Source organism: Puntigrus tetrazona, chromosome 20 (assembly GCF_018831695.1).
Source record: "Puntigrus tetrazona isolate hp1 chromosome 20, ASM1883169v1, whole genome shotgun sequence".
NCBI lineage: Eukaryota > Metazoa > Chordata > Actinopteri > Cypriniformes > Cyprinidae > Puntigrus > Puntigrus tetrazona.
The window spans coordinates 14,878,550-14,902,260 of NC_056718.1; the positions used below are offsets into that span (position 1 = coordinate 14,878,550).

The window sequence follows — 23,711 nt, forward strand, 5'->3', positions numbered from 1 at the left end:
TATATTTATATATATATATATATATATATACACACACATATACAGTATATAAGGTATAGATTTTTTTTACATCCCTAATTTTCATAGAGGAATGTGGGATGTATAGACTTACATAAAATAAAATGATGACATAAAATGATGAACACTGTAAATGAAAATGAAATATGAAAATAATATTTTATATCTTGGGTTACTCCACATTTCGCTCTACAGTGTCTCAACAAGACAGTACCCTTTTCGTCATATAACTAATTTTGTTTGTCTTGGTTAGTCATAATTTTATTCCCTTATGACCTGTCACCATTGGTAAGCCATGAAAACTTGAAAAATGAAAAGAAATGGACTGATCAGGGACATTAAACAACAATTTCTGCCTACTGCACACTGTTAACAAATCATCTGATATATGAGGAAGAAAACACAACAGCAGGAAGGAGCCCTGGCTTCTCCCTGCCTGATATCCAATAGTATTTAGAGGAGCTGAGCCGTGATGGCTCCATGTCTCATCCTCACGATCTCCATCGACCCATCTGTTCAGATAAATTGATGGAGCTCAGAAAGCGTCTTCTCCTCTATGAAGTCCCCCCATGAGCTAGCAATTAATTTGCTCCCAGACCTTGAGTTACTCCTAACGCTTGCCAAAAACAGTCACACAGATTTTCTGGCCTGTTCTGCCACAGAGAACAATTCTGCTCATGTTTACATGGGGTTAACGAACACATCTCTGTTGGTTTGGGCAGGCCTTGCGAATAAAATAAGAGGACATCATAGATACTGAAACAACAAATGAAGTAAAGAGACCTATTATGCAACATTTTGTAGAGATTTTTTTTAAAACTGAGCTTTAAGCTTTTTTCTTCTTCTTTTTTTTTAACCTTTAGAGTGTGTTGTTAAATCCAAACCTCCCTGGGTGATTAACTTCTAATCAAAATCTAATTAAATCAAATGAAACTTGCTCACTAAAAACTGCACTAATAATTACCCGTAAACTTCAATCAAAAGTAGACAAAGTTATTTTTTCATGATGAGATTTAATAATGCATGCAACAGACAGTAAATGTGTTGGACTACTTGGGGGAAAGGTAAAAGCCTCTTTGGAATATTGACACTGCCTACAATATAGAAGTTCCTTCCTGATTCAATCCCTTTATGACCACCCCGGCACAGAGGATGTCAGTACAGGAGCCTGCCAGGCATATGACTTCATTTTTCAAGGTATGAAAGTATTGTCGATTGCAATGGTGAATGGCTTCATACATGTAACCCACTTCTCTATCCTTCCCTGTGCTGTACTTACCTCCCACTGCCCGCTTTTATATCTGCTGTCAGTAAATGTTATATATATATATATATATATATATATATATATATATATATATATATATATATATATATATATATATATATATATATCATCATTAATTTTTATTTGTAACTAATTATTGCATTGCATCATACCCCCCACACCCACCCATTTATGCCAAGCAATGGCTCAGGTGCACAGCAAAAGGTCAGATAGATCTAACTTGTGAAGTTCTGAAGAGAGTCATGGAAGACATGGCTACATTCATTAAAAAGGAATTAAGATGAATAGCCATTGTAAGGCACTGCCATCAGAAAGTAATTTCTTTTCAGCACAGTACGACCAGAGATAGTGACAGGCCATTACAAGTTTAGTGCCTGGCGCTGATGTCCTACGGGAGGACACAGAACAAAAGAGACGGAGGCAAAAAGTAATGTGAGAGAAGAAGAAAGGTGAAGAGTAGTAAACAGAGTATTAGGAAGAGCCTAACAGGGAAACGGGTGAATATTCTCAAGACCCAGTGATGGATGGCTTTGTCAGCCATGGTTATTTTCAGTCCTCTGTTGATCGCTTCATTATTAAGGTTTGGATGCACAAGCATGAAGTTACATTTTCGGCCCATTAGCCTCTTTGAGAGGACCATTAACCCTGACCACTTTAATGTAATCTAAGGAAAACTGACCTTGAAAAAAAAAAGCAAAAAGGAGAGCGAGAGAGACCTGTGGTGATCCTGAATGGTATGCCGGCACTCATGATAATATTGTTTTGCCGGCTTATCTCTTATGGTGTAGTAAATTATTGCAGTCACTCAGGAACCATGGCTCTGTATTGATCCGAGTATAGGATTTGTTAATATGCATGGAGCCAGACCCTTGTCTTTGTTCTCTAAAAGAAATAAAGAATACACAGATGAGGGACAAAATAGGTCCATTAACATCATGCAGAGGAAAGAAATGAGTAAAGTAAAGTTTAATTTAAAAACAGCATCATCCAATTAACACAAAAAAAACAGTCCTATAATTATCGGTGCTTGTTGTTTGCAACCTTTCACAGTCTAGAAATGGTTATATATATATATATATTAGGGCTGCTCCCTAATAGTCGACTAATAGTTAGTACAAGAGGCTTAGCCAAACTAAAATATATTAGTTGTTTAATCACAGAAAATGAAAAAAAAACAAAAAAAAACAGATAGGTCTAATAATCCACAAGTTAACGATAATGGTTAGTCTATGGTAATAAGGTACATCATGCAGGAGCATCCAAACACTCGCCTATAATTCATCGAGTTAGCATAGGGCATATGTAAATATTAGCTAGGGACACACCAAATGTTTTTTTTTGGTTGCCAAACATTCAGTGTATCCCTAACTAATAACAAAAAACACCAAATAAATTATGCAGCAAAAATGTTGGCGGGGAAAAGGCATTTAAAAATGTCTCCGATGGGAAGAGGAAGAGTGGCTGGATACTGTGTGATGACCGTTGTTTTCTAATGCATGGACGGCCTATTCCAAGTCCAAATCTGAGCTAAAACATCGTTACTAGTCAGCTGCTTAGTAACATTTTCATGCATTTCTAAAATAACATTTTAAAAATTAAGACAATAATAATGATAATAATAGTTACAACAACTCTATTAATACATTTATTATAACATATGTAATATTTTGAAAGAATTCTCTTCTGCTCAGCAAGGCTGAAAACAACAAAAAAACATGCCTGATTTAAGAAGTTTAAGAAAATTTTAAGTTACATATTGCTTTTTGTTTTTAATATTGAATGTAAGACACTAGTCTGTTTTGTCTGTGAGGAGAGCAGGGCTTAGTGAAGGACAGATGGAGGCGGCAGTACGCTCACCCCCTCTTAAAATACTGCTAATTATTGGTCCTATAAATAAGAATGATACATCTTTTAACTTTCTGCGTTTATTTATGTGCAGTCACAATAAAAAAAAACAACAAATGGCACTTTTGAAAAATAATAAAAGGAAATGGCGAGATCTGTGAACTTCACCGTAAAACACAGCGTTTATCTTTACCTTACATACATAAAAATATATCTATAGAGAGTAAATTGTCTGCTTTTAAGTGAACCAATTAAAATGTAAAACAAATAATCTTAGATTATGTAATCCGTATGAAACATGCATACAGTGGAGATGAGCATGGCCGACTTTATCTCTTAAACAGAGAACAAAGAGAACACCGATCGATCAAAATATTAAAATGTTAATTAAAATTTAGTCCTTACTGTTTTTCACATTCATGATCATTACTTTTGCCGGTGCGCTGTGACAATTTTCATGTGTGTAGCTCTTATTAAGATGAAGGCATATAAAGGCTCATAATAACGTTTATTAATAAATGTGCGACATGCTTACAATGAGCGACTACTAGTCGACCAGAAAAATCCTTAGTCGGGGACAACCCTAATATCCATCCATCCATCCATCCATCCATCCATCTTTTTGTTTTTAAGTAAATTTTATATTGCATGTGATATTTTGTGTATAATTTCTGTACATTCAGCAGCCCGTCTTCTGCCTCGCATTTCTTATCATCATCAACGCCAGTAAGTAGTCACATCTGAAATCACTCCCTATACCTTATATGGTGCACAACAGTTTTATGCATTAAGCTATGCAAACTATAGTTCAGGATATTATGCCTTATTCTTCATCGCCATATACCCCTATAATCTCCAAATCAAGAGTACTTTCCAGCTCATTAGCCCCAAGAACATTAGTGAAGCTTTGATTGCTGTTCAAAACTAATTGAATTTACATGTTTTACAGAAATTTGACCTACTCTCCCACGTTACCTTTTCAAAACCCGATGATCCACACAGAGAGTTCTCACCATCCACAGCATGACATACAGCACACATATCATTCCACTACGATTATTATCACACTGACAACAAGGATGATGCCAACTGGTTATGAAGGGTTATCATCTAACGTTTGAACCAATTAGAGCTGTCCTGGTGTGAATCGGTGACAAATAGGTGGCATGTGATGTGTGTCCTAAAGTACCAAAGTAATCACTCTGCAGCCAGTGTGCCCCGTGGGTCCCAGCGCTGCTGCAGGAAAGGCTCAGTGAATCTATCTGCCTGGATTAACATGCTCAGATAAGACTCGAGTTGACAGGAAAGCCAATTAAAGCTTTACCATCCCTTATGAAAACCTGCATCTATGCACTCAGTGGTTCAATGAATTGTGAAAAACAAAGTCAATATTATCCCATGAAACTACTGCAAGTCAAAAGCCGGTGGTCAGAACCGCATTTATTCAGAACAGAAGGTCATTATTTGTATAAACCGCAATGATATTTAGGATAGTTGAAATACAAATGTAAATATTATATTTATGCATTTTATATTCATTTATATTATATTCACATATTTCAGAATTGTTATTTTTATACAGCATTTTAGAATCACTTCTGAAATATCGTGTGGCACTGATGACTGAAATAACGGTTGCTAAAAATTCAGCTTAAATATATAATTGGTATTGTAATATATACATTTATAAAAATAGAAAAAACTACTTATTTTAAAATGTGCAAAAAAATTAATATTGCTGTTAATGTTAAATCTTCTTAATTACAAACTTGACACTTTTCATCTCTCTCTTTCTCTTTCACTCTCTCTTAAAAACAAGAATCATTGTTCACCAAAATGTTAAGTCCACAGAAATTGTGCGTAAATAATAAGTGACATTTGCACAAAATTACATATTTTGTGTCCTAAGAGTGCAATTGAATTCAAAGACTTATTTTGAACAGAAAAGCTAAGGTAAGCAGAAACAAACACAATAACAGTGGAGGATGACTCATACAGTTCATTTAAATCAACAAATACAAATTTTTGGTGCCCTAAAACATTACATCATGTTATTATAACTTAATTTTACAAATTGCATATTCACAAGCTCTCTTCACTCCTCCACAGTTTGGCTGGCTCTACGCTGTAATCCATTCAAACAAAAATGAGCATTTAATATGACACAGCAATAACATATTTACCCCAGAGGTACTGCGACCAACATATTCTCCCAGCCTGCTGGAAGAAAATACATTCAAATGTTGATACTGCCTAATGCCATACTGCTCATTTGCAGATTGATTGTGTTTCACTGTATAAACAACTACATTTTCTAGACATTTCTTCACCATTATTCTAGTATTCAGTACAACTGATCATTTATAATGTTTTTTCAGTACTGTATCACAGGCAGTACAAACCCTTGGGCATCTCTAGAGACCGAATCTCTCTCCAAATGTATCAGTCTCATAACAGACCAAATGTGGCCACATACAAGATACTGATATTTGGGAGAGTTGAATCAAAATAAAAAATTATTTTATATAATGCATTTATTATATTTTATGTATAGCTCCTATTTGTATACAAAATAATAGTGTGTGTGTGTGTGTGTGTATTTCTTATATAAAGTGATTACTTTGCTAAATCACTATATACAGTAAATATACAGAGAAAATATGCAAAATTCTCTTTGAGTACACATAAAAATGTATAATTCATGCATACATTCTTGAATCCACCACATTAAATCACATACTTAAACACATATTCACACACCCAGCATTTGAACAACCAACAGATCTAGGTCACTTTTAAAAATGGAACATTTAATTTTCCAGTTGCCAGTACCAATTCCAGTTGCAGGATATTGGATCATAAGGAACTGAAAAAAGTGTTCAATAATGCAAGACTTCCTCCCATGAACGACAAAAGTAAATTCATCCAGTGGTGCAGCTGTGAATGGATAGAGGATCTGCTTAACTACAATGTGGACACTAATGTGATTTATTTTTAAGGTGTTGAAACATTACTCTGTGGCAGCTCTTAATATAGATACACCAAAAACTGAACCTAAAAGCCACGCAGACAAAGAAAAAGGAGAGTGTGGGGGTGGTGTACAGTACATTGCAAGTTGTACAAGATATAGGTCTCCTATAAAACAGCATATGTTAAAATCTCACTTCTGTCCATGACCCGAGCCAGATGGGCGTTGAGTTCCTCTCAGAGCATGTTGACATGTAAAGAGGTAAAGAGAACAGAGGCTGAGCAGAGGTCAGTCTTTTTTAAAGATAACCTGCTGGGAGACTTTGTTTCAGAGGCACACATCTTCTCCCAGTTCACACCATTAAAGCAACCTTGAATATTTCCTGACTTCAGACTTCTAATTATTTAGACATTACAAAAAAAAAAAAAAAAAAAAAAAAAAAAAAAAAAAAAAACTTTAAATCAGTATTCTTTTTAATTAACAACACACTGTAAAAAAGTGTAGTACTCCTGACTCATTGCATTTACATTTTTCCATTGGCCCAATTGAATTTATTGGTTTTTAATTGTGCTAACAGTTGTCCCAACAGAAAATTGTGCAGGGCAGTGGAGAAATTCATTTGGGCCAATGGAAAAATTTAAATGCAAATTTTGAGCTGTGAACTCACTTTTTTTTTTTTTTTTTTTACAGTACCGATTTTCTTATATATCGATCTCTAGATAGATAGATAGATAGATAGAGAGAGAGAGAGGTTTTAAGTTATTTTTAGCCTAATACAATAAAACATAGTAAAAACATGATGTATGTATTTTGAAGCACAAGTTTCAAAAATCAAAAGTTTTACTTTAATGTCTCTTTGTTATGAATGTGTAAAGCACTCTGAATGGCTATCATGTATGAAGTGCTCTATATAAATATACATTTTTCTTGCCTTAAGCGTAAGGCATTTTTTGTTGTTGCAGCACATACACATATAGGGTGTGTTTTCACCCCACTGCTGTCCATCTGCTGCTCAGACGGGAATAAACTTCACCCAGTGTCAAACTCATGAATTTCATGTCAAGTTCAGAGCATGAAACAGCAGCATCCTCTGAATACTCGATTCCCTTCCATTTCCCATATCGGTACCCACGTCCTCTCTCACGAAGCATAATTTTGCGTAATTAAAAATCCATTAAAAAATAATGACCGGAAGGTGCAACACAGCAAAAGCACATCTTGGATGCAGCCACATTGCCTGTGTTTTCACACCCTAGTTTCCTTGAGGCATCACAGAGACCACTGGTGATAGATAGTCTATGGCATGCAATGAAGGTTACCACAACAAGCATGTAATTATTATAGGCAATGTCAGAAACGAGCTTCTTTACACCTGATTTTCTCACATTCTTCATTTCGAGGCAGGCTGATTTTTTTTTTATCGTGTGGCCTGTGTGCTTTGCACACCTGTATGGAGTTTTATAAGCAAGCATTTCATCACAGTCACAAACACAGCTATGGCATTTCTCAGTATTCATAGCACATTCCACGATCTTCTGAAATCACTCCACAGATGCTCATTCTACTCATTCCTTTATAAACATGGAAAAAGACTGCACCAGGGAATATACAGGTATACATCGCCGATTAAAGGCTTAAAATAATACAACTGGCTATTTATTCAGCAAACTAGCTAGATAACAAATCACAAATTGTTGGTTTTTTTAAGATGTTAAATCTAAGTGGATATTTGTCAAATATGAATTAAAAACTAGTGTCTGGCTCTGTTTTAATCAATGCAGTCTCAAAATAAACAGCTAACCCTGCTATTGCATAATGCGCTAAGACATGATGGCCTCGCCCAGCTTGAGCATAAGGAAAAATCTTTTAAGGTGAAACTAAGTGTTTTCCACTCAGTCATTCAATTTAATGGCTCTCTATGGGGTGGACTGCTAAAATCCTTGCCCTTTTGTTCAGGTTCAGATAAACTCAGGCTCCATAGGTCTCATTGATTTTACCCCTTATTAAATCTGTAATTATCTGAAAAAGCAGTGTTAATGAGAACTTAACCCTTTCATGCACTGTGATTAGTTATTTATCTTGTTGAGCGTTATGGGATTTTTATATCCATGTCCCTAGGAGTACAGCCCCACATATGGGATCTAAAGCATTTTATGACATAGCATACCTGCCAAATTTAACCTGCGCATTTTTCGCTGCCGCAGTTGTTTTATTCATACCAGATACACAAAGTGCGAGTTACTATAAAGTTCCCTCCTACCCACTTACTTCCATGTATTTTGGGGAAAATATATGAATTAACTATGAGAATGTAATTGTTCATAATGAGATTGAATTAACAAAATAAAAGCTGACAATGCAAAGGTGATTTCAAAATATCAGCATGTTACTTGCAGGAAATGTTGGAGGAAGCAACGTTTGTGTCCTTTGTGTGGTACGCTTTTATTTTTCAATCAGATTTACAGATAAAACCCCCAGCACTTCTACATCTCATCATCTAAAGGTGACGGGTGGAAGATAAAACATCCTAATTGTTAATGCACTATGGCAACTTAATCGCCCTTTAAAACTCATTCAGAGTGTTATCGACAAATAAGCTACATCTTTTGATGAGCACAGACTACAGTAAGCAAAAAAATATGACACAAAGCTCCGATTTGACAAGCGCAACATTACCGTAAGCCATTTTGCTCTGGTTATTAGAAACAGAGGAGAATTTCACAATGTCAGCAGGCCTTATCAAAGCAATTAATCACAGGCTTGAGAGAGTTACATGAAAAAGCATTCTTCTCACTCATCACATCAGACTCACAAAACACTGTAATGTGATGGCGGAAACTCTCATCACCTCTAATAACAACCAGCTGACAATAAACCCCCAGTCAATGCTATAATCATCAGCACCAGTGGTTCAGGCCGGTTCCTCCGCCTCTATATGCAAGACCAGAGTTCAAGCACAGTCAGTTGTGGACGTGGTTTTAAACAAGGTGAGCTGCATTTGCTGCAGTCCTGTTTTGTGCTTCGGCTGGTGAAATGGTACAAGCACCCTCATTAGTGCTGACACACCGGCATCCTCCGAGGGTGCCCGGGAAAATTGACAGGCTCATTACCGCAAGTCTCCTTGAGTGTCGAGGTTTTGTTTAAGGAGAGATGACAGTTCTATTTACCCAGAGCCCTTCCGCTTTACCTCCACTCTCAGTCACAGAGGAAAACACTGCCGATATGGGGATTTAGTGTTTGAAGGTAGGCATTGCACTAAGCTGCTGTTAATATAAAACACTAAAATTGTGACATAAGCCTTTTGGATTGTTTGTCAATCATCCATGCGCATGCTAATTGACTCGCATTCAGGGAGCTGTGGACCCCCTTTCATCCATTGTATTCAAACCCTCATAAATCTGACGCTGAATGCTTTCATCTCTTTAAGGAACTCATCCAGTGTGGTTGGAATGCTTTGCCCTTGATAAGTGAGCGCACTACTGTTCAAGAGAATCATTGTGATCGTTAGTAGCCGGCAATTCACATGAGAGAACGAAAGCTCTACAGACATCCCCTTCCGACCGAGATAAAGCAAGCATCTGTTTGAATGATTTCAATTAAAACTCGCTGGAATATGACCACCTCTGGGTTAATCAGGCTCTGTGTTCCCAGACGACTTTCTGTAAGTCATCTGGTAGTTTCCCAAAAAGGGATAAACATATCCCAAGAGGTATCTGAGAAGGTTCTAAGGGTTATTTGATAAATAAATAACTAAATACATACATAAATATGGCAGAAATAGTCATGGTAGTATGCACGTTACTACAAATTCACTCAACCACTTGAGCACTTCTCATTTAGTGATTGTAATGAAACATGACTATATTGTTTGATTTGTTAGATTCCCATGTAACCATGGTTCAACAAAAGTTTAAATCTGTGTGAAAGGTACTTGAAATGGCACGGTTGCATCAACAAATGTGTTTTATATCAGTTCTGCATTTGTTAACACTATCCGGTAGGTTCGGAGTTGGATTTGGTGTAAGGTACATTTCCAACATGACAGAGCATTAACTTTAAGCAACAGTCCACGGATATTTAAATTCTAAACCACCGTAATATATACTGTCTCTTTGAAACTGCCGCAGTAAGGCACATAAAAACGGTGTTGCACAAAAAGTGCACAGAGGTACATATTTTTATAAGAGCAGGTAGGGATTAGTATACGTAATTTTGGTTTATGCTTCCCTGTTGCAGAAGTCCTTTGATGATGTTCTCATTAGCATTAAGTAAAATAAGTGAAGAACATGCTTATAAATTGCATACTTTAATCATAATTAGAATATAACTGTGCCGAATGAATACATGCAAATGTAAAACGTGTTTCCTCAAGGTTAAGTGGATCATTAAAGATTAATTTAAAAACAGAAGGCTGGATGATTATGGCCTCCATCATCCTGTACACACTAACAATCAGAGGCTTACTTCAACATTACAGAACACTCACATCTGACAGCAGAGAAAGAAAGCTGAGTCAGATCCGTAGGGGGATTTTGCATTCTGTTGCTAAAGGCATTAGGATCATTATTCTTCAACCGAGAGGAGACACACTAAAAAAAACATTAGATGCATACAAAAAATAAGGGAATAAAATATATGTTTTTGCAACAATGAAATAGTTGTTTTTTTGCCGCTCAATTTAGAACGCAGCAGGGCATTGCGAATGTGCATTTAACAGATGTTATTGCAATTTATAGTCTCATCAAATTTAATTTGCTGCGTTAATTTTGGCTTAGGGCCAGGTAATATTTGCAAGTGACTTAATATGAGAAAGATTAGGAAAAGGTCACTATTGATGCTGCGATTAGATTGTGTTATTTGATTGCATTTCATTTTGGTAAAAGAATAGATCCTGTCTAACTGATGCATGGAAATGGCAACCTGCAATTGCATTTCAAGTATATAGAGGCTATATAGCGTTTCACTGGCAAAGGCTAGTAGTTTAGGTCTGTGGATGATTTTGCATTCATTTTAGCTTGAGGAGTGTTCAGCGAATTTCAAACAGCGGAGGTTCAAACAGCCAGTGAGTCATAAGGAGACCCAGTTCATAGTGGAACAGTCGATTCTTAAGACAGGCGATGCTGTATGAGCATGAGATGAAGTAGGAGCATTTTTGTGACAAAGGCAAAAAAGAGGGACAACTAGCAAGCCGTAGAGAATAGAGGTATAAACACTGCTGTGGATGAGGACAACTGTAAAGGTCACCAATGAAGCAAAATTTTGTAGAAAGACAAGCTAATAGTTAATGGATCAAGCCAAGAAACCAAATTTTCACAGTTATGGGGAGTCCCTTTAAAGGGATAGTTCTGAAAACTATTTACAAACCTGTATTTAAAAGAATGCTGGTAATTAAACATCTGATGGTCCCTATTGACGTTCCTACTATAAAAATTAAAAACATGGATTAATTTTGTGATTGTGATTTCTAATTCTTATTAGGGTTAAAGGTTAAAAACACGAACCTTATTAATACTTGATTTCTTGGTTTTGTTTTTAACATTTTAATTTTGCTTTTACTTTACTTCATTAAACAAAATATCAATACAGCAACTGTGTATGCTATTTTGAGCATTACAATTTATTCTTACACAAGTAGCTTCTCTCCATTGTGCAGCTGCAGTGAATACCTAACTAAGAAAAGTGAAACAAACTAACCTTTTCAGTAGCTGAAAGGCAACACTGACATATGCATTAGCATTTATCTTAATTTAGAATTGAGAATTGAGAGTGTGTCTAAAAATTGTTTCCATGCAGCAGAAAAAAATAAATAAAAAAATGATACTCCCAGAAGAGATAAGCACCACAGCCGCAGCAACCATGTGTAAAGCATAAAGCATAAAGCTGTGTGCGAGTTTGCTTGTGTGCATGTGTGTGTGTGTGTGTGTGTGTGTGAGTGAGTGAGCGAGAGAGAGAGAGAGAGAGAGAGAGAGAGAGAGAGAGAGAAAGAGAGAGGATGTGGAGTGTAGGAGAGCGACAGCAAGACAAGTGAAGGAGAAAGACAGAAAAAGAATGTTTGTGCATCAGTGTGACAAAAATTGAGAGCAATGGAAGGAGAGAGAATATGTGAACGCCTGTGCGTAGGAGAAAATAAAGAGACAGAAGAGAGGAATAGAGGAAGATGGAGTGGACAGCTGAAATTTTGCAGAAAGAGTGAAAATGTGAACAGGCTTGTCATTTATTTCAGTATGATGGGCTAATGAACAGCGGCTGTCATTCGAGACGGATTGTACCGTGTCCAGGTCTTAATAGAGCCCACAGACGGAGTAGAGGGTGAGATCTATAAAATCTATACTTATCTCTTGTGGGCAGAGCATCTGCTCAATCTTGCTTTGGCTTTTTTTAAAAAGCGCATGGGCATATGCCTCGCATTCACACTGAAAACTGGAAGCATATGGACGTGGTGCAGACAGACCTCATGTGATTTGATGTCCCCAGTCCAGAACAGAAGCTCAGCCTGGGCTTGCCCCACTTTGTTGACATGTAGCTAAAGCAATAAAAAGGTGTCAAGCACACAAATATGCTCACATTTAATAAATAACAGACAGATTATATTTTTATTAGGCCCGGCGAAGATGAAAGCGTGCGGTATAAAATTAAGCAATATGTTTTAAGACAATTATTAAAACTTATTTGTACATTTTGTAAATGCTGTTAAAAAGGAAAGATGTATGACTGTCAAGGACAAAAGATATTTTGAAGAATGTAGGAAGCCGATCAATTAACATTGTATTACAACAATATATTTCTCAAAATATCTGTTCTGTTTTGCAGAATAAAAAAGTCTGGAATGACATGGGAGTACGTTTCTACCTCATGTCGTTCCAAACCTGTATGACTTTTGTTATTCTCTGTAACAAGCCCCATACAATGGATGTCCAGACCGAATGGGGTTTTCAGTGTTGTTTTGGACCCCACTTTCATCATTCTACAAAAACAGTTGCAACATTCCCAATGAAATCTATCTTTTGTACTCCACAGAACAAAAGTCAGTCAAATGTGATTAATGATGACAGATTTTTTTGTAGGGTGAACTATTAATGTGAATACCAGCAAATTAAATTATCAGTGGTGAATATGTGCTAACAATTAATGTGCTTAATTTTTTTTCAGATAACTTGTACTAAAAAAAAAAAAAAAAAAAAAAAAGAAAAGAAAAGAAAAAGAAATTTCACTGCACTCGTTCCAGTGACAGGCCAGTACTTTCATGTCTCATAACAAATGAACACACAGAAATCTGAAGGCGGTTCTCACTCCTGCACATTTTCCTCTGTCTCCCTTAGGCTTTCTTCACAATGGACAATGGACTCTGCAAAAGCATCTTAATGAGCTCTTAAACTGTCCCACAGCTGTCTTCATCAACCATTCATGCACACACACACACACACACACACACACACACACACACACACTCAAATTTACAGAGCTGCGCCCTTCAATGCCAGCCTCTAATCCTGCCATCCCACACTTCAATTATTTATCCATCACCCAGCCCGGCTTTCTGGCACTTTCTCTGTGATTACGGCACTTGTCTCTGTGGCGTGACTATGTAAGACAGTGCAGTACAGCGGCGCTCTGCCTGTGTTGAACCAACCTGGATTAAATGCGCCATTACACAGCGAGCTCAAATAGGCTTGATTTCAGAAGCCACCTTGGAAGAATGCATGAGAATGAGAATTTAATGTAAACTGAGGTTACTGCTTTTCCTGTATTAAACAGGAAGGTTGCAGGTGAAGGTAGGCAGCTGGCATACAGAATGCCAACGAGGTGCAGGCTATGACTTAGTGTGGACGGTTAAAATGCCAAGGGCAAGGGTTTCATTACCGGTATGCTAATCCTTCAATGCTATATTCAGCTAAACGTTGTTCAAACTGCCTAGCCTTTAGTAAACACACATCAAATGTCACTATCAGTGCTCTTCACCTAAATCCCTATTTCCCTTTTCTGCTCCCTATCTCACCTTTTCTTCTATATTTAAAAGAAGCAGCAGCCCACCGGGACTCGATTACAGCTCACCAATTCAAACAGCAACCGGCCTTATCGTTGTCCCCCAGTTGAAACACTTAAAAGGAAGTGTGATGACAGGAGAGACATTCATAATCAAGGGTACTGCATTCTGGATCGCTGAGGCTTTGAGTCTCCGTTAGATAAGATGAACATTTCGCTCGCGGCCAATACATTGACTGCCGCACATCATCAATCCATCTACATGACTTACGAGAACAAGGATTCACTGTGTCAACCAGCCACAACAACAACAAAAAAAAACCTTACATTCTTCACTGAGGGGACAGGATGGAGTATCACCGTCCTAAATTTAGAGTTTCACTAAAGCATCATCCACAAGAACTTAAAGCAGAGGTCATCGACCTTATGACTTCAAGTGCCAATAAAAAAAAAAACTGCCATATCACCTTCTGAAAAAAAAAATGCCTGATGTTGCGTTTCCCAGCATGCATCACGATATGAATAAATCATGTAGATGATTGCTTCATTGTTTACTGTTCTCTGCATTATTTGCACTGGTAACATGGAGTGAATCTTAATGGTGAATTGCTTGACTTAACATCTCATTTATACAATGTATTTTTCAAAGAGCAAACAGAAAAATACTGTAGACTGAAGTACACCGTCACCATGTGGGACCCACTAGTTTACTTGGACGGCAGTTTATTATGCAGCGGGTTTATCTGAAGTGTGGCCTCCATACTGTTCACAAAACTGTGTGAGAATCAGGATGGATTATTGTAGTATTTTGGCATACAAATGTGAGGTAATCTGGCATTGCTAAAATAAACAGATTTAATATTAATCTTTCTCACTCTTAAGCCAATGGCATTACCCTCATATGAACATAAGGATAATGATGCCTGACCTACTAAGAAGAACTGAGAGAGGAAAGATTTGAGGGACTCCTCCAAAACTCCTCAAAATAATGCCATATGGGAAGGTTGAGCAGAGGGGAAAAAAAGAGAGAAGAAGAGAGAAAGGTTTTGCAGTGTCCATTACTGGAGCTCAATCCTTTAGGACAATGACTTCCTTCTGGGGTCTTTGAGGAGCACCAATGCTTGTCTGGGTAAAGTTCACATTTATGAATCATGGCTTCATGAATGACACCTGCTGGGTGTTTTGACCTGACCTGATCCAACCAACCTGTTCAGCCTCACGAAGGTTCTACCAATAGCAAGCAATACACTTTACTTGCCAAATACAACAGTTTAGTTATGTGACCATTATTTCTATGAACAAGTCTTAAGGAAAGTTCTAGAACTTGCACCAGACACTTTTTATACAACATCATACTCTGTTGCTTTTATATAACAATACGTTTTAGGATGTTCTCCAATTACACAGTAAGGAATCAGCAAAAAGACAAACAAAAACTTGTATATCATGAACTCAGAAATTTTAAAAAATCCCTTAATTTTTTCATAATTTAAGATGTCATTGTTCTATAAAACATTTTTTAAGTTTCAGAACTCAGAACTTTCTTGTTAGCATAAAAACAGCGTATATTTAAGCCAGTCTGCCAAAACGACAGTTTGTTCAATGTGCCACTATGATGTAATAATATTACCACCTTCACAGAAGATGATCAACAGCTACTTCTGCATCTTTTAGCCCACCCTCTGACTCTACCCTGAATCCAAAAAAAAAAAAAAAAACTTTATTTGAACTTTGACATCAATGTGCCAACTACATTGGATCCGATGTAGCACCACACAAGTGTGAGTAACTTTTCATCACGTGATCACTATGGCTTTGTCTGTTATTACAGATCGTTTGATATGTACTCATTATTTTGCATTTTAAATTTAATTTAATTAAAAAATCCATCCATGAAGGACATAGACTGATAAACATATGCAAGTGTTAGCCAAATATAGCAGTGGGCATTTACTTACAAATTTAAAAAAAATGATATATATATTAGTTATAATATAGTTATAAATGGACCTCACAGAACCAGTCATATCCAAGTCTTTGTGGTGTCCCCTTTTTACGTCGGGCTCTAAGCACGTGCCTAGCAGCCACTCTTAAACAATTTGGCAACCGAAAACCACAAAAGAAAAACTTTTCTAAACTGTTATCGTGAATTTCTCAAAACGATTTAGCAGCTCTACTCTACTCAAATATCTGCTGAGGTGTGCTGTTTGGAGAGATTGATTGCGTAACCTTTTTGAGAAAATGTGTGTGTGGGCTAGATTTTTAGACAAACAATTAGTTAGATGACAAACCAGGTGCTCTTTTGAGAAGGTGCATTGTAAGTACAGGTGTATCTATCAATTGTTCCGAACAGCCTTCGATACAAATCTTTACACCTAATGCGTGAGGGCTGGCTCATAACGGATTCACAAGAAGTGGTTTGTGTGTACCCATAATATGAATAGGTCTTCATGCCATTTTCATAGAATGGCTGCCTTTGAAATGGCCGCCTTCATTATGCTTGTGGAATAACACCTTGGAAAGTAGGGCTCTGGGTCTTTTTAACTGCAAATGATGTGATTGTTTCAGCATACAATAACCTGCATACAGCCATATGCTAATGTGGCCCAATAGTGGATTGTCCAGAAAAAAACTGCATACTGCAACAATATTAGCATCTGTTCTTCTTATTCTGAGCCTAAACACAACAACTGAGGTTGCTGATACTAATATCATTGTGATATTAAAGGCATAATCAAAAATTGTTTATCTACCTACCTCTATCTATTGTCTTTCCTAACTTGTATGCATTTCTTCTGCATGTTGGTAGACAAATATTCTCAGTTTACATTACCTTAAACTGCACTTTTGTCAAAATAATGGAAGTCAGTGGGAACCAAAACTGTTTGGTTGCCAACATTCTTCCAAATATTTTCTTTTAAGTTCCACAGAACAAAACAAATACAGGCTTGGAATGACATGAGGGAGAGTAAACAGTGACAGAATTTTCAGTTTTGGGTAAACTATCCCTCTATTTTTAGTAGCTATTAGGTCAAAGAGGTTGTTGTCTTTTAGATTAACCATGAATATTCATATGTGAAAATATTGCAGCTTGTCTTTACAAGCGATCTGCATAAATTGAAATAGATTTAGGATTTCCGCTCCACCCCCCCTCATAAATGTCCTTCATATTGGAGAGATCCACGGGGATACATCATCATGTCGTTACAGCATTTCAAGGCCCCAGCAGATCAATAAGTAAATGACTCTTTTTGTGTGCAAACAAACAATCAAAGGGTGAGAAAAACATTGACAGAGCTGCAACGGCCCTGATATATAGCCATCATGGAGATGGAGGCAGGATCTAACATGCCCAAAAGAGTACAGATGAAACACAAGACCTTCCTCTGACCTCAAATGAAACTGTATAATTGCTTACTCGAGAGTTTAATCCAGTTCAGCGACCCCCTTGAATGCTCCTCAAATAGTGCAGGGGAACGGATCCAAATCCCTGCCACATCCCCAAAGCCCTACCAACAAATTCTGTACAAATTCAGCACTCTGTTTCAATACCAAACTCTTGCACGTGCGTGCTAGTCCCAAAAGCCAGGTAGGAGCCTTTAGCTGGAGGCAGCATCTGAGGATAAAGAGGGAAACATGAATTGATTGTGTAAAGCACCAAACAAAATGTGCAGATTTGGCATTTTATATTATGTGCAGAGATGAAATGCTGTTGATTTGAAGGATGGTGAACTCCGTTATCTGTCATAAACTAATTGGTTAAGTGTAGAAAAATAACCCAAATGAGAAATCCACCCAAAGAAATACTTGCCCGAATAAGTTCAACAGAGCCTGAAAGAAATAATTAACCGAGCTGTCAGAATTCACACAAACACTCAGGGATAAACCTGCTTACACACACAAGCAAAAGCACAAGAACAAAGCAATAATGGGGCACCAGTCCTTTCTGTCTGCTTGTGTGAAGTGGTAATGAGGAACACATCAAGCTACTGTACTGCTGTTTTATAATAAGTCGTCTCACTTCATCTGTCTATCTAGCACCAGAACGCTCTTCTTCAGCATCTCCCCACCCTCTGTTTTATCATTACCCTCACTTCATTTTCATGCCAAATAAAATATGGAGAGAGACATTTTTCACTACGGTTGTTTCTCTTCGAGGGGCCCTGAGCCAAAAATGGCCACTGTAGCGCAGACTATGGATGACAGTAATTAATTACAGCTGAATATGGTATGATAATAGGCTCCACTGATATAATTAGCTTCAAGAGCCTCCAAAGTATATTTCTGCCCACCTGGTTCATCCTTTATACCTGTAATTAAAAAAAGATCATTTGGGAAAGATTTGCTTTGTTGCCTCTTGATTAGATCTAGCAATGTTCAGCATGTTTTTGCCATGGTCTCTCAACAGGACACAGTCACGGAAAACCACGTGCAAATTTGAAATGGTGGTCATCTAATTTGCTGACACAAAGGTTGCAGGTTTAATCCAAAAGAGGTCTGACCCAGAAAATCGAGTTGCTGAAATCTGCACACTGTTCTGTGACCATTGGGCTCTTAAACAGGACACTAAACTCCAGATTGCTCCAGGGACAGTCTCTTGTACAACACAATTAGCATCGCTCTGAATAACAAAAGTGGTTGCTAAATGGAAAGTAATTTACTTTCATTCACAAATAACATTTTTAAATCACATTCATCACAATATGCCTGACTATTGTGTTTTAAATTGTAAAACTTGCCTATTATTTACTACCTGCAAATCATCGGCTCAGTTCCCTTAAACAAAATGAACAAAGCTTTAGCGGTTCCCTTGTCAGCTATGTTTTCCTGAGATCGGCCAGAAAATTTGCCTGAGCCTTCCTTAACTGTAAACATGAAAGTGAGACATGAATCTCGTGTAAAATATCTTCTGCTAGAAAACTCCACTTGATACAAATTCCCCAGCTTGCCAGACACCAGCGCTCTCTGGCTAATTTATCCATTTGCTGTTGGTTATGTGTTCTGGTCCTGATATATTGAGCCTTAGGCTTGAGTGAGAAATCTCTACTGTTGGCATCTAGCTGGAAACAACAAACCATTGAATAGATTAGACTGTTTCAAAATTACAAAATGGTTGTAAAACAAGCGACCATAGAAAGGTTAAAAGGTGCGTGACCTGTTCAATCGTAAAATGACAATGAGAAGAGAATCAAGGTGGACACACACTGAAGTGAGACTGACAGTGATTAAAGGGCATTTCAGGTCAGTACAGAGCTGGTGACACTTGAGATGTGACAGGAGAAATAAACGTCCCTCTGTCTGATTAATTCAGCTGGCCATATTCCATTACACTGTACAGAACTGTTGAAAGGATCTCTGTCTTCCTCATTTAATATAAATCACATCCAACCTTACCCAGACTTACTTGATTAAAATTATTTGGTACAAATACAGTAAATTTTGGGCAAAATACCATTAGTTTAAAGTAAGCGTTTTCTATTTCAGTATAATTCCTCTTACAGTAAAGCTGAATTTTATTTATATATATATTTGAGTATCTTAGCAACATATCTCACAGGAAATTTAAAATGTGCTGACAGTTCAGCTTGCACATGCCAGAGATGGAAGAAAAGCATGGGAAAAGATACATTGCCGACTTGTTGATGACTTTTACCTGGGCTTATGTTAGAAAAAACAGCTTCCCATTCTAATTGCTGTTTTGGGGAAAATTGGCAGATAAGTTTCTGCAGACGCAGACAAACAAATCCACATATCTCTCTAGATAAAGCTGCACTGGGAACTGTCATAAGAAACAAGATCCAAAGGATATTACGTTTATATAATACAATAAAGCCTTGAAGGTTGCCAGGGAAGTCAAATGCACAGAACCACTCTAAAAATACTCCGCTGCCCCAACAGAATTGTTGATAAGCGTGTCAGATTCTCACTTAGTTCTGTACATATTTGAAAGGGTCAGTGGATGTCAGGGAAACAGACTAACCTCGAGGCATTTCGTCTCATTATATTTCCTCAGAAACAAATAATAGCCTTCATACGCTCGATAAGGTTGATTTCAAAGCATTTTCTCTGCCAAGATTTAGAATAAAAGTAGTACAAGACAACCTACTGGTTGTGACCATACATGTATTATTCCCCATGCAGGGGGAAGAATGTCTTTTTCAAGCCGCAAGAACACAGCAGGGGTTTGCGCACCATAACAGAACACACAGAGCTTGCCGTCAGCTGGAGAAAAGCTGACTGAGTTGCATATGGGGAAGAAAAAGGTCTCCACAAGCCATTGAATACTGTCTTCCATAGTCTCATCCTCGTTCTCTGCATCTCTCGCACATGGTAATGATGTTCGCCCCGTGGGGCTTTGCATGCTCTGTTAATGGGTAAATTCATCAAAGTCAGTCCTGTTTCGCTGCGCATCCAGGTTAATTGTGTCTGTTTACACATGCACATGATATCCCTTCTTGTTTCTCCTCCCTAAGCAGAGCAAAACTGAGATGAAGTGTGTACCAAAACACAACATCCACTGCAACAGTGTGCAATAGAGCAGTCAGCCATCACTGTACACTCTTATAAATAAAAGGATTTTTTAAAGCAATGCCACAGAAGAATCAGTCAGTGTTCCCCAAAGTACCTTTCAGTACATACCCTGTAAAAGAACCATTTTAGATAACATTTTAACAAAACTTTTTTCTGAAATTAAAAGGTTCCAGGGATGTTAAAGGTTCTTTGTGGAACCACAGATGCCAATAAAGATCCTTTATTTTTATAAAGAGAGAGAGAGAGTCTGTGGACTCATTTTCCAGGAGAGACTTCCATGCCATCACTCTTGACTGGGTATTTGTTTCTACACAGAAGAATGGCACTCGCTGTGAACTCATGCTCATGCCCTAGGGACACTGGGCATTTCTTCCATGTGCCTAGAGCATATTGTGAGCCATCTGGTACCCATCTCATATCTCTGTGAGGTAGTAAGCGACTAAAGAAACGGCAAGCTATCAAAGAGCCAAAGAAATTCTATCACTGCAGGTCAGTGTTCTCCATCCTATACAAGTTCCACACTATCCTAAAATGACTGACAGTTGTATTCAATGGACTTTCCCTTCATATCTTCTCTCAGTGAAGCGTATTAAGAAAAATACACATTTATTAAAGAAGCATTCTATGAAAACAGGACTTAATATCTCATGCCCGCTGCTCTACCACAAGTAAATTTGCTTAGTTTCACAAAATTCTAGATATTTTGGAAAACAAATCTTATTAGGAAAATGATTTCTGTTAGCGTAGTAATCAGTGGCGTACTTCTTAGCGGCATGGACTTTTGACAATTAACATTTTATCAAGATACTAAGCAAAGGATCACCAAAGAGTGATTAGTATACAAATTGTTTGCGTCTTATTGGCTTATTCTAAAGGTTCACTCTCTACCACAAAGCTTCTCTAGCAATTTGGCAATTGACTTCAATCTTGCTGCAGTTGGGCTCAAAATCTTTGCGCCAGCTTGTGCTGATTATCTCCACTCAAATAGAAGCAAATCATTTGGCATCAAATATGCTTCACTTGGTTTTCCATAAAAGACTTGCTTGTGGGTGGTCCATAGCTAACTGGTCAAGCAAAAAAGATGACACAAAGCAAATAAGTACAGTTTCTAAAGAAAAACTCAAGTGAAAAGAGAATATTGGTTGCTATCAGGATAGTATGGGTTTGTCGTGAGCTTGAAGAATGCTAACATTATACAATTCATCACTCCCTGACAGCTATTTTGTCGTCATAGAATTCAGAATTCATCTTAAACACACATATAATCGATTTCGGCAAACTGACATGGTCTCTTTCTCTTAAAGAACATTTAGACCTTTAAATGTAGGAGCAAAGGTTTACAACTGAAGCCACAAATGGTATCTAAATTGCACAGCCATTACTTTTTTTGTATTAGAAAAAAACATTTTGTTATTTTTCTATATGCTTCCAAGCAGACATGTTTACATATTTAAGCAACTTCTCTTTACTCAAAGACCATGAAGGTCAGGGAAGAAAATAAATAAATATTCTATACACAAAGAAGCTGAATAAACATCAAGGGATGACAATGCACAAGCAAACAGCAAAATAAACTCATTCAAATTCAAATCCAGTACTAAGCAATATGCATGACTCTGTCTGCCCTACCCTCATTGTATATATTTGCTGACCAAATTTCTTTCGCTTTCAAGCATCAATTTGCTGACAAGCCTTTAAAGATCGCAAATCTAAAGCACATAAAATTTAAAGGCAATTCTGCAGTACCTTTCTGTAAGCAATCATGTTGGGTGAATCCTCATCTGGGTCAGCTACGCCCACTGCACCTTGGTCCTGAGAGGCCTGGGCCATGTTTGGTCTCTTGTTCTCTCTGTCCGTCTCTGTGGGGGGAAAGGACAGAAAAGAAATCAGTCAAACAGAATATATTCTAGCGAGCTGACTAGACAATGAATTAAATATATACAGTTGTTTGTGTGAAAGTGCGATCGAGACTTGAAAACAGTCCCACGTGCTTTCTCAATAAAATATTTCATACATTTTAAGTTTCTCAAAATACTTTCAAGAAGGGGGAAAAAGAAGCAAACAACATCCTGGACTAATTTATGATTCCATCAATAGATCATATGCACTGGCCATGTTGTGGAAATTGCAGGACATTTGTAAGAACTGAAAAAAAGCCTTTTATTTAGTTCCACTGAGGAAAGAAAGTCTTGCAGTAGGGTTTTTTTTTTTTTTAAGCGTGGGGCCATTGTAAGAGCAGCATGGAAGACTGCCCTAGTTCTCAAATCTTGTACAGTTTTGCACATTCAGTTTGAACATGTTGATTATACATATGGGAACCAGAATTAATTTCTTATTCTCCAGCACCTTATAGGATACTTGTACAGTATTTATCAGATACAAACGGGTGGAGGGGGATATTTTCAAAAAAGAATGACTTAAATTTGAGGCTATCCAGTTAAAGCATGCTTTACGTGACTCAGCAGTACAGTACTATCAGATGATTCATGCCAACCATGTTAAGAATTTCACACTCATAAGGTGTGACATGGATAGTAGGCTATTTAGGGGGAGTAATTTGCACATGCTGAAAATTCATCAATAATGTATACTTTAATTACCCAGACAATGCAGATAATAGGTCTAATTAAAAAAAAAAAAAAACAGCAAGGGTTGGTCGACACCCCATGAACTCAAGTGTTATTTTTTTATTTACGTTGCCAAATAAGATAATTGTATTTATTGCATATTTTAACAGCTACTTTCTAAAATGAAAACGTTTATTTGCAAAAGAGTTCAGCGTTTGGACAAAGCGTAGGTCTCGCGATTCGCGCCCATTTTAACGGACGTCAGCTGTCAGAAATCAATATCGTTTTTTACTTAAATGACCGAAAAAAGTTGGCGCTGCAATAACGAAATTATACCTAGAAAATAAATTTGATTGCGTCCATCTCTAATTACCTTAAATCTGTAAATTCACTTGTCGTCGGATCACCAACGCCGAGGGATTCGGCTTCCACGCGTCTAATAGGTTGCTCAGAAAGCGATTTATCGACCTCTCATAATTGGAGTCAGCAGAGAAGACAATAGATCAGTTTT

At 37.3% G+C, this 23,711-nt stretch overlaps 1 protein-coding gene across 3 annotated transcripts in view; it reads right to left on the bottom strand.

The window, feature by feature from the left end:
* rgs6 (regulator of G protein signaling 6) overlaps window positions 1-23,711 on the bottom strand; it is a 57,487-nt gene that overhangs the window by 32,541 nt on the left and 1,235 nt on the right. For all 3 annotated transcript variants that reach the window (XM_043219332.1, XM_043219330.1, XM_043219331.1), the window contains exon 2: window positions 22,380-22,492. In XM_043219332.1, the coding sequence (XP_043075267.1) occupies window positions 22,380-22,463 (84 nt within the window). In that variant the 5' untranslated portion in view covers window positions 22,464-22,492. The remainder of the gene's footprint in view (window positions 1-22,379; window positions 22,493-23,711) is intronic.